Source organism: Ranitomeya imitator, chromosome 1, assembly GCF_032444005.1.
Source record: "Ranitomeya imitator isolate aRanImi1 chromosome 1, aRanImi1.pri, whole genome shotgun sequence".
In the NCBI taxonomy this organism is placed as follows: Eukaryota; Metazoa; Chordata; class Amphibia; order Anura; family Dendrobatidae; genus Ranitomeya; species Ranitomeya imitator.
The window spans coordinates 506,012,436-506,025,258 of record NC_091282.1 but is presented as its reverse complement, the minus strand read 5'-3'; the positions used below and the strand labels follow the sequence as shown (position 1 = coordinate 506,025,258).

The window sequence follows — 12,823 nt, the reverse complement described above, 5'->3', positions numbered from 1 at the left end:
CCAACATACCAACAACAGTGTGTGGCAACCTTGTGAAGACTTACAGAAAACGTTTGACCTCTGTCATTGCCAACAAAGGATATATTACAAGGTATTGAGATGAAATTTTGTTTCTGACCAAATACTTATTTTCCACCCTAATATGCAAATAAAATGTTAAAAAAACAGACAATGTGATTTTTCTGGATTTTTTTTCTCAGTTTGTCTCCCATAGTTGAGGTCTACCTATGATGTAAATTACAGACGCCTCTCATCTTTTTAAGTGGTGGAACTTGCACTATTGCTGACTGACTAAATACTTTTTTGCCCCACTATATATATAGATATAGATATAGATATAGATATAGATATAGATATAGATATAGATATAGATATAGATATATAGAGAGAGAGAGAGAGAAAGAGATATATATATATATATACATATATATATTTATATATCTACGTATATATATATATATCTATATATCTATCTATCTATCTATCTATCTATCTATCTATCTATCTATATATATATATATATATCTCGTTCTCTCTCTCTCTCTCTATATATATATATATATATATATATTTGTCTAAGGGTTTTTCCGTCTGTCTGTCTTTCTGTCTGTCTGTCCTGGAAATCCCGCGTCTCAGAGACGGGCACAGCATCGACGTAGAAATCCCGCGTCTCTGATTGATTGGTCGAGGCCTGGCGGCCTCGACCAATCAGCGACGGGCACAGCGACGATGATGTCATAAAGGACGTAGACATCCCGCCAGGCCTCGACCAATCAGCAACGGGCACAGCGACGATTTTGTCATTAAGGACGTAGAAATCCCACGTTTCTGATTCAGCGACGGGCACAGTATCGACGTAGATGTCATAATGGTTGCCATGGCGACGATGATGTCATAAAGGTTGCCTCGACCAATCAGCGATGGGCACAGTCTGCCGCGAATTCTGGAATCATCATTGTCCATATACTACGGGGACATGCATATTCTAGAATACCCGATGCGTTAGAATCGGGCCACAATCTAGTATATGTATATACACACATATACATATATACACACACACACACACACACACACACACATAGAGCTTAAAAGGATTACAACAGTCAGTTTTTAATTACATGATGGCATATATCTAATGGAAAAAAGTAGAAATAACTAGGTGGAAAAGCAAAACAAGCAATTGTAAGTACACAGTACTATATAATATGATTACTGCAATAAATTAAGAGCGTAAAAATGTTGATGGGAGTGCTTCTTTAACCCTTTGCTCCTGAAGCCAGTTTCCATTTTTATAATTTAGTATTTTCCTCCATTATATATTTTTTCAACTACATAGCTCGTTTTTTTCATGGGAAGAATAGAAGTTTTGAATGAGATCATCCATTTATCCATTTTACAATATAATTAGTGAAAAATTGTTAAAAAAAAAAAAAATAAATACATAAATTAGATGCCCACATTTGTTTGTATTTTTTCTAGTTTTTTTTGGTATTCACTGCATGATATAATTGGCCACAAAGCATAATTTAACAAGTCGATATAATTAAGGCATCAAACTTGCGTAGATTTTTTATTTTTATTTTTTTTTTACAGTGCTGAAAAAAATTCAGACGTTTGTAACAAAAATCTGATTTGGGTCACCACCATTTTCTGAGTCCTGTAATATTTTTATTCTTCCATCAATTGAACTGTGTAAGGGCTTGTTTTTTTGAGGTTGCATAGAATGTTTTTAATCTCTTAAATTGCATATTTTAATGGAGGTGTGGTGTGACCAAAAAAAGGAAATTCTGACATTTTTATTTTTTTATGGCATATGTGTGAATTATTTTTATATTTTGGATTGAGCAGACATTTACGGATGCAGCGACACCAACATGTTTTATTTCTTAATTTCTAAATTTTTAAATATGGGCAAAGGGTGGGTTTTAAATGTTCATATTTTGAAAACCCTTATCTCCTTGTTTTTAGTCCACCCTTGGGGACCTACACTTACGATTGTCCAATCGCTTATACTATATACTAGGAGTAAAACACTGTTGCAGTATGTACTGATAATCATATTCTCCTATGAAGCTCAACCAAGATGCAGTAATGTGGGCCTTCAGCAGGCCACTGGCTTACATGGTAACCCATCAGTGAACCTTCAACACAGGGGAAGGGATGCTGGAAACTAGCACCAGTAGCTGTGCCTTTTAAACAATGTTAAGATATTGACAGTGATATTTAAATGGTTAACAGCAGCAATTGGAACTCGGCTCTGGCCACTGCTCTTAGCCATCAACACACACTGTCACGACCATAACTCATATACATTACCTGATTATGTGTTAATGTTAATAAGTTAACACAACCCTTGGTATTGAAAAGTCACCATACATCTCAAGTACAATCCCGTTCCTCCTGCATCTAAGAGGGCCACCAAGGTGGCACTGGAAGTGCAGTGGTAAGGCCAAGCCATACTTTTCCCATGTGGGGAGTAGGAAAGGCAGAAAGCCGGAGGAATAGCATGCCAGTCTGAGTGAAGGTCTTGCAGGAGTCAAATAGAGTGCACCAAGTAGGGCAAGGGTGCATGATCAACGTACCTCAGCTCCAGTGTAGAGGGTCACTAAAATAAATTAAAGTAATTATTTTCTATAGTAATAGTACCTGTTGGTGGAGTAGCATCATTATACATGGATATTGCACCACACACAGCAATTCTTCCAAATTCCTTCATTTGCGGTAGAGCAGCATCAGCAAACTTTCCTCCAACCTACAGAGCAGAGGTGAAAACATGTTCATTTTATACATTCATATTCACATTTATGGATAAATACCTAACCCTATCGCCTCTTCAGATTGCAGTTTCATTATATAATTATCAATTAGCATTCTGGCCAGTGAATAACTTTTTATTGTCTTTTGTTTTTTTAGCATAATCTAACATAATATTTACCAGTATGTCTATTAATATTTGTCAGCTCAACATTCACGATTTTCTTTGCTGTTTGGCTGGGTTTTCCGTCAGATAAGGCAGGGAATCGCAGCAGTTTACTGCCCTAACCAGAATTTTAAATAATCCTACCAAGATAAAGGGATGTGCACCAACAAGCCACTCTAGCTATTCATTCCCTAATGGAAGTGGTGGACACCTAAAATATTCTAAAGTTCCCACTTGTTCATCTAATATATGTAAGCATTTGTTTCATCTCCCACGTATACACAGAGAAAGAATTGAGAGGGTGTAGACCATGTAGCGGTGTTGGCTCCCCAGGATACAGTGAAAATGTTGACAATGACAGCAACCAAAAAAATGAAACATTAAATCACACACACCCAGTCAGGACTACTGCACTGCACCATTCAGAATGCCTAGAAATAGTAACTATGATGGCCTAATTTATCTAGTCATGCACCCGCCTAGTGTGGTAACCGAGGGTTCACTGGAGACTAAGAAACAATCAAATGAACGTCAGGGGTGGCCTATTGGTGGTGCAGCACAACAGCTTACAAACTTGACGAAATTACTCTAAACACACAGTTCTCCCCATTGGTGTGTAGACGGGTACTGCTCAGCCGGAGTTGGCACACGAGATGAAGTGGGTGCGGGGGGACACTCCTAGGTAGAATGCAGTTATTGATTTAGTTCTGCACTGAACAGTGTTTCCTAATGAAGAATGTCTTAAGTAAAGGTAAGTTCACATCAAGAGTGATTTATAAACCGTGGTGTTCACTTTAACAACCGCGTGACCATGATGGGGGGCTTTCCCCGGAACATCTCTGTATAATCCGGTAGATTCCGCTTTACTGCTGTAGTCTCCATAAGACACTGGTGGCTCCAGAATTGGAGTCTGCAGGACACTAGGGCTACTAATTGGCTGTATCTCCTAGTCTAAGTTTGTCACCAAACTAACTGTTTTCATGCACGCTCCCACCATGATCCCTGCAATGGGCCTGAGCTCAAGACTTACTGACCTTTGTCTGACCACTAAAGCTGCAGAATTGCATCTGCTTGGCTAATGACTGAGTAAGCAGGAGATGGAGAGACTCCGGGGATGGTATCACTTCTGACGTACTGGAGGGCTCTTCAGCTTCCTCTCTAATACCTTCTCCCAGAGATTTCAGTTCCACTCTCTCCTGCTGATAACATCACGGAAAGCTGCTCACCTGTAGGTGAAACTGGAGCAGGACTGAATCCCCTGTTAGGCCAGTCTCACACGTCCAGATATTTCCGGTACCGGAATTATCCGTGTCTGTGTGCCCCTGCGTTTATGTAGCACATCAGTGTGACACACGTGTGGCACATGTGTGCCACCCGTGTGCCCACTGGGTACCACACGGAGCGTGCAGGAGACAGCGCTAAAGTTTAGCGCTGTCCCCTGCATCGTGCTGAAACCGCGATTCATATCTTCTGTGCAGCAGCGTTTGCTGCAGAGAAGATATGAATAATCCATTTTTTTGTGGTTTTTCGTGTATAAAATAAAGGTCCATGTCCCCAGCCCCTGTGCCCCCCCCAGCTGTTCTGAAAATACTCACCCAGCTCCCTCGTTGGCTGTCGCTCCTTCCTCTCCTGGCCACACCTTCTACTGTATGCGGTCACGTGGGGCCGCTCATTTACAGTAATGAATATGCGGCTCCACCCCTATGGGAAGTGGAGCCACATATTCATGTCTGTAATCGGCGGCCCCACATGACCGCATACAGTAGAAGGTGCGGCCAGGACAGGAAGCAGCGACAGCCAACGAGGGAGCCGGGTGAGTATTTTCAGAACAGCACGGGGGCGCACAGGGGGTGGGAGGGACATAGATCTTTATTTTAAACACGATTATTCATATCTTCTCTACAGCAAAACGCTGCTGCAGGGAAGATATGAATCGCGGCTTCAGCACCTGTGGGGGGGGGACAGCGCTTACTGTAGCGCTGTCTCCTGCATGGCACACGGACTGCACACGGACAACATCCGTGTCCGGTACGTGTTTTACACGGACCCATTGACTTTAATGGGTCTGTGTAATACGTGCGCTCCCACGAACACCGACATGTCTTCGTCTTTGGCACACAGAGACACGGTCCGCAAAAAATCAATGACATCTGCACAGATGCATTGATTTTTATGTGTCTACGTGTGTCAGTGGCTCCGGTACGTGAGGAAACTGTCACCTCACGTATCGGAGCCACTGACGTGTGAAACCAGCCTTAACCAGTGCGGTCTTTGTCTCCCTAGGACACACAGCTCCATGGATGGGGATGCAACACACACTTTCCTGTGACACACTTCATGCTAGTTGCTTGCACTGCTCCCCCAGGCTGAGCTTCGTCTCGTGCTGTCAAAGTGCAGCCCAAACGAGTGTGTAAAACAAGCATTGTGTGCCCAGTGCACAAATGTACATTCAGCAAAATGAATCTGAGCGAAAATCCCTATTTTGGGCATATAAAACATTATGGCCCCAAAGAGTATGGGTTACAAGAAGCTCTGAACTGCCCTGTAATTGTAATATAAAATATGTTAATAAAAAAGCACTAATATTTTTACACTTTGTACTTACATTATCAAAAAAGCAGTCATAGCCTTCCGGAGAGGCCTTCTTCAGAGCTTCATCCAAAGATCTCACTGTCTTGTAGTTAAAAGCTTCATCAAAGCCAATATCTTTTAAATATTGGATTTTGTCATCTGAACCAGCAGATCCAACAACTTTACAGCCCTAAGGAGAAAATTGACAATTAAACGTTCCAATTACAACAGACAGTGGATTATGCACAGATAATCATTTATTAATTTTCAAGTCTTTGCCACCATGATTTCCAGTATTAAGTTCTGTTCACACCTGTCTTTGAATTTTGGTTCTCCTTTCTATGCGATTAGCACACCACAGAGAAGTGCCAAATGGCATGAACCTTACAAATTAATAGTATATGAGATGTTAGAATTTCCTATTGTGCCATTCGTGGCTATAATGAAAGCTATAAGGAAATCCATCAACCATGCTAGCACTATTGCTACAGAGGGTAATGCATCTCCTTGTGGAGTGAGTGGTAAACTGGCATATAGAGACTTATAAGGTTAGGTTCACATTGCGCTAATGCAGCCCGTTTAACGCATGCATCAAACGGGCTGCATTAACGCAAGTGCCGAATTGCCATCGCGCTAGCGCAGATAGAGCTAGCAGATGCTCTATCTGCGCTAGCGGTGACGGACCCGGAAACGCTGCAGCCCGCGTCCCAGGGTCCGTCACTCAATGACGGAACATCGCTAGCACACGCCTACTATGGGTGTGCGCTAGCGATGTGCCCAAAATAGAGCTCAATAGCAGTTTTAACGGACTGCGTTACACCGCGTTATGCCGCAGTGTAATGCAGTCCGTATAAAGGACTGCCACAACGCAATGTGAACTCAGCCTAAGCCATGTGATGCTCCCTGGGGAATTTGAGTATACAAGTAGTATTTTCAGAGCTCTAGTGCCACCTATTGTAAGCAGCAATCCAAGAAAAAAAAAAAAAGAAGCTTGCCACATGACAAAAGACGATCCAAAATAATTAAATATATAAATATGCGTTGATCATCTGTATAATGGCCTTCATACCCATTAGACAGCCATTTCTTCCAATTCCCTACACATTAAAATTCTGCCCAGCTAAAATCTGCTCAGTCCTGTGCCCATTTTGCGATAATCTTTGGCAAGAAAAGTAGAAAAATGGGTTAAAAAAAAAAAAAAATACAAAAACAAACCAAACAAAAGACGATGTGTCCAAGGCAGCCAACACCGCCCCCACCCTAGGCAGAAGACGTCCAGTTCCCAGAGGCATATGTGGCTGTGATTTTATCGTATTACTGACTGTCCTATTTCACTTTGACAAGTCTAGTATATGACACATCTGCTGTATACTATTTGGAGGAATAGAAGACCACAAAAAAAGTGCAATTTGCTCTTGGTCCTATAGGTATATATGTGTATATGCAGTTTAATCTGGTTTTACTGACTAAAGAAATATTTGTGATATTTTGGCTTTTTGTGGTTCTTTAAAACATATCAAAGTTGATGCATTTTTAGTGGTCAATTTCAGAAAATTGGCAAAACAAAATATTCTGCATATTTATATTTGCAGAAATAGTAATGTTTCAGAGTAATGAAACTTGTATGCATTAATTACACTGGTAAACCATGATTTTGGTGCCAACAATGCCTGAACGATTTTAGATTAAAGTTTATGGTGCTAATTAAGAATATGGACTTCGGTTTTGCCAGATTAGTTATTAAATATCTCAGAAACTAGAGCCAAATCAATCACAGTAGAATTCTGGCTTCAAAAAGTTGTTAATATAGCATTATAAGCCCGCAAATTGAAATACAAAATAATTATATGGGATATTACATTACCCAAGACACTGTTAAAGAGTGAAAAGACTAGGGTTGAGCGACCTTTACTTTTATAGGATCGGGTCGGGTTTCACGAAACCCGACTTTTTCAAAAGTCGGGTCGAGTGAAATCGGCCGATCCTATAAAAAAGTCGGGGTCGGCCGAAACTCGAAACCCAATGCAGTGCATTGGGTTTCCATGGTTCCCAGGGTCTGAAGGAGCGGAAACTCTTCTTCAGGCCCTGCGATCCATATTTTAGTGTAAAATAAAGAATTAAAATAAAAAATATCGCTATACTTACCCTCTGACGCGCCCTGGTACTAACCGGGAACCTTCCTTCCTTAGAATCAGCCTTCCAGGACCTTGCGGTGACGTCGCGGTGACATCGCGGCTTGTGATTGGCCGTGCGGCCGCCCATGTGACCGCTCGCGCGACCAATCACAAGCCGCGACGTCACCGAAGGTTCTGGAAGGGCTGATTCTTAGGAAGGAAGGCTGCCGGAAAGAAGCAGGGCGCGTCCGAGGGTGAGTATATTCCTATTAGGTATATACTCACCCTCGGACGCGCCCTGCTTCTTTCCGGCAGCCTTCCTTCCTAAGAATCAGCCCTTCCAGGACCTTCGGTGACGTCGCGGCTTGTGATTGGTCGCGCGAGCGGTCACATGGGTGGCCGCGCGAGCGGTCACATGGGTGGCCGCGCGGCCAATCACAAGCCGCGCCGTCACCGCAAGGTCCTGGAAGGCTGATTCTAAGGAAGGAAGGTTCCCGATTAGTACCAGGGCACGTCAGAGGGTAAGTATTGCGATATTTTTTATTTTAATTCTTTATTTTACACTTAAATCTGAATTCCGATACCAATTCCCGATATCTTAAACATATCGGGAATCGGTATCGGAATTCCGATTCTAGATTCAAAAGATCGCCGACTTCATGGCCGACCCCACACAGGGGTCGGGTCGGGTTTCATGAAACCCGACCTTGCCAAAAGTCGGCGACTTTTGAATATTTTCGACCCGTTTCGCTCAACCCTAGAAAAGACCAAAAGCTATGGCATTGTTGTTATCGCACACAAGTCACATTGGGGGTGTGCCTTATTTTTATGGATGAATTATCTCAAAAGCTAGACCAGTTCAGGAAAAAAAAGATTTTTTGAATAGAACACCCTCACAATACCTCAATCTATTAAATAAAAACAAAAAAAAATTAATACCTGAAAAAAATTCCACCTCTGTTATATGTAGCATTGAAATGAAAAATCATCGACATCATAGAAGCAAGAGCCAACTAAACATTTTCATTGTCAGATTTGAATTGATGAGGTCAAAATCATTAAGAAATGGCTGATTTCATAACTGAACCTGACCACTTTTGAAAATATGTAGAACAGCGTTACATAAACTGTAATGCAATAATTTGGCGTTGCATGGTCACGGCTTCTCTGTGCTGCCAGAAATTGTAACGTTCGTATTAAGAAATGGCCTTTGGTCACCAACCAAGGTCATATTTTTCTTTTTATTATCGGAAAACACCTGTGTCACGCTCACGCCCTGACTGGTGGGCGCGAGCTCGGGGGGTTTGTGGCCCCACTGTGCCACAAACCAGACTACCCTGGAAGGGGCGTGACTATAACAGCTTCCCTGCAGCTGCCAGGTGCTACTCCAGGGTGGTGTCTGGCTGTGGCTGCTGATCCCACTTGGGAGACAGGAACACCAGGATTGGTGCGGGCATTAGGCAGGACTGGCAGAAGAGCACGGCTGGAACACAGACGAGTAGGCTGGCACGGCTGAGACAGGGCTGGCAGAGACACGGCGGAGAACTCAGGGCTGGCGGAGACACGGCAGGAAACAGGACTGGCTAGGACAGCAGGAACACAGGACTGGAAGGCAGGGCAGGAACGGCAGGACTGGCAGGAACACAGGATTGGGAGGCACTGCAGAGAACACAGGACTGGAAGGCAGGGCAGGAACGGCAGGAACACAGGATACACAGGACTGGTTGATGTGGTGTATGAATCAGGCTGCACTCAGATGACACCCGAGTGCAGTCCTATTGTGAGAGTGATGAAGGAACAGGTAGGGACCTGTACACACAGAAGATGCAGGTACGGAAACAAGCCAGAAGGAAAGGAGAATGAAGGTACAGGTAGGGACCTGTTCACACAGGAGGTGCAGGAAAGGAAACAAGCAGAAAGTGGAACTAAGAAAAGAGAAGGAGAAGGCAGAGCCAAGAGCGGAGACGCTGGAGGTGGAGCCAAGAGCGGAGACGCTGGAGGCGGAGCCAAGAGCGGAGACGCTGGAGGCGGAGCCAAGAGCGGAGACGCTGGAGGCGGAGCCAAGAGCGGAGACGCTGGAGGCGGAGCCAAGAGCGGAGATGCTGGAGGCGGAGCCAAGAGCGGAGACGCTGGAGGCGGAGCCAAGAGCGGAGACGCTGGAGGCGGAGCCAAGAGCGGAGACGGAGCCAAGTGCAGAAACACAGGAGGCGGAGCCAGATAGTACCGCAAAGAGCGGAGCCACAGAGCAAAGCCAGAGAGTGTGAAGCAAGGTCTGAGTGCAGAGCCGCAAGAGTGCGGAGTATAAGCAGACAGAAAACACAAGGAAAGAAAGCAGGGAAGGAAGCCACGGACAAGGAGACCGAGAAAAGACAAAGTACAGACAAGGCAATAGAACAAGACACAGGGACAAAGACACAGGGACCACGATATTCTGCCTCCTGGAGGGCGGACTACAAGAACAAGGCAAAAGGACAGAGAAAAGCTCAGAGGGAGTAACTCAGAGCAAGGCCAGGCAAACTCAGCAGCTAAACACTAACTGAGCTAACACATTGCACAGGCCCAGACCACAGGGTGGAGCTGCACTATATACAGGAGGCCTCTTGGTAATTGGTCAGGAACTGATTAAACAGATGCACCTGATTCCTATAAGAACCAGAGAGTTCAGGCGCCGGCCCCCTATACACATAGCCATGAGGCATGCACAGAGCAGAGGAACAGACTATGGAGCTGGCAAGAAACAGAAACCACATCATGACCTGGAGCAGTGGGTAAGATTGTGTGAGAGATGTGAGGCCATGCTGTGATGCCAGCAGAGTTGTTACAACCTGCTTGGAGATTAGAATAATGGAAAGTCACTTTACCTATGTGGCGTCGGCGCGCCTGAAGTGAGTTCATTGGCCGTGAACTCACAGGACCCATCAGACGGCTTCGCAAGTAGGAGAGCTTTCTCACGCTCGAAGTGCCATCAGATGGGTAATAGCAGTTCACAGAGAGACGCTGAGCACACGGTGCTCAGTGTCTACTGGATGACAGGCTGCATGGTCGCATCGTGCAGCTTGCCATCTAGATGTAGCAGAGCTGGACCAGTCGAGGGACAAATGGATTAAAAGCATCTCTGTGGAAAGGTTAGGAATATTATTTGTTTTGTTTTTTGCCTCTTTTGTAGATGACGAGGGCATTGGGAGAATGGGTTAGGTCGTAAGTATGGTTTAATTAAGAATATTAAAAGGAGTGTGTCATTATTTCAACTAAAGAACTTTTTCATGGTTGTCTGTTTTCTTACAATGTGACACCTCTCCTTTACTAAACTCGAGGCCTGATGTCAGCTGTCAATACAAAGATGACATCAACCATCCCCCTTCCCCACCAACATTCCCAACGTGCCACCTCTATTTCTGGGGCGGCTGAGAGTTGATGTTTTAAGCCGGGAAGGGGGGGGCAGTATCCATGGGCCCTTCCTAGGCTATAATATCAGCCCACAGCTGTCTTCATAGCCTTTGCTGGTTATTATGGGGGACCCCACAATTTTTTTGAGGTCCCCCATTTTAATAGCCAGTAAAGGCCAAGTATATAGTTGTGAGCTGATAGTAATAGACTGGGAAGAGTATTACTCCTTCCCAGGCTATAAACATCTGCTCCAGCCGTCGACTTTCCCTCTGCTGGCTACAAAAATTGCGCTGGAGCCCACTCCATTTTTTTTTCCCAAAAATATTTTTTTTATTAATTAAATACATGTACAATATGCTGCACACACTGCACTAATTGTATTTGTAACAGACATCTATATATCTACTTATTCTATTTGTATTTACTGTATGTAATCCAGCTCTATCCTGTTGGCTCCTGCAGGGATTTTACAGTACACGACAGATGAATTGCCAGCTTTTCTTCTATCTATGCAACACATATTATAATTTGAAGAATATTTCCTTTAAAAATTATGTACAAGTGACAGAGAATTGTTCAATATGTATAAGCTCATGTTAAAAAAAAAAAAAAAAAAACCTCGCATTGCAGTCGGATAGGAATCACACTGCATTTGGATGTAAAATCGATGCTAGGTGTGAAACTTCAGATTGTACTCACATAAAAAAAAATGCATGACACTTGCATTACACTCGTCCGACTTTCCTGAACCAAAATCAGACAGGTTTTAAAATCGTTAGTGTGACTTCAGCCTAATGTGTATGTTGGAGGACCAACAATTAAGGCTGTTTACAGTTGCTAGTAAATGGTTGATCCCGATAACCGTGCATTAGGAAATAAACCTTACAAAGAACCCGTGGCAAGATGAGAAGTCAGCAGCTTTTTTGGTCTTATTCCACAACTCCCAAATGTACTGATTTTTTTTTCTTTAGAAATCCACTATACATTGCCAGACATAAGGGCTTTTTTCCTTAGTGTTAATTTTAATTGTCTTCATCAAGGAAGTAAGGCCGTACTGGGCCGCAGGCCTTCAAAGGGAGGACGCCATGACAGGGTTAAGTAATAATACATGAGAAAGCATTGGGTAGAAGGAATTTTGGGTGGGGAAGGGTTAATAAGTTTGAATCAGGGGAATGATGTATGGCCAGGGGGGGAATAGGGAGAGGAGGCGGAGTAAGGGTGGGCAGTATAAGGGGCAACGGCCATCTCAGTGGGGCAACCATTTTAGGTTCCCCACCGTACTAGAAACAAGCTCAGAGCTATTTTTTAGTTATGGAGATTGAGGCGATTCTGCAGCAATTGAGAGCTGCTGCGGGAACCAGGGGTGCGGGATGGCTGCAGGCATCCATTCAGGGCCTGCTGCCTGATGGGGGAGCCGTGCAACCCCAAGGATTAAGTGCAGGGCGACGGACTCGGAGGTCCAGGCCTCCGGAGCGCCTCAGCCCTGAGGCTACCCCCAGGGCCCGGCGCCATATTAGGAGCCCCTCTAGTGACCCTCCGGCCGCGGTCACGAAGCGACGGCACGTAAACCAGCGGCTGGGAGGAATCCGCAAAACCGGCGGGGCCTGCTACGGGGGGTGGTGTCGGCCTCCCCTGCAGCGATGGCGTCTGGAGGAAGTGTGGATCCAGGAGCAGGAGCGGCCGCTGCCCAAGCAGGAACGGGCTCGGCGGGGCAGAGAGGTACTGCGGTGCACACGAGGGCCTGCTAGTCAGGTGCCTTCAGCGCAGGGGGATAGCCGGCAACGCGAGCACTCACCGGCAGCAGCAGGAACCAGGGATCCAGGGTCAG

General features: G+C 44.6%; 1 protein-coding gene across 1 annotated transcript in view; it reads right to left on the bottom strand.

The window, feature by feature from the left end:
• LOC138676820 (prostaglandin reductase 1-like) overlaps nt 1–12,823 on the bottom strand; it is a 79,701-nt gene that overhangs the window by 19,319 nt on the left and 47,559 nt on the right. The window contains exons 7-8 of the mRNA XM_069766472.1: nt 5,529–5,684; nt 2,650–2,755 (exon numbers count right to left, since the gene is read on the bottom strand). Coding sequence (XP_069622573.1) covers nt 2,650–2,755; nt 5,529–5,684 — 262 coding nt within the window. The remainder of the gene's footprint in view (nt 1–2,649; nt 2,756–5,528; nt 5,685–12,823) is intronic.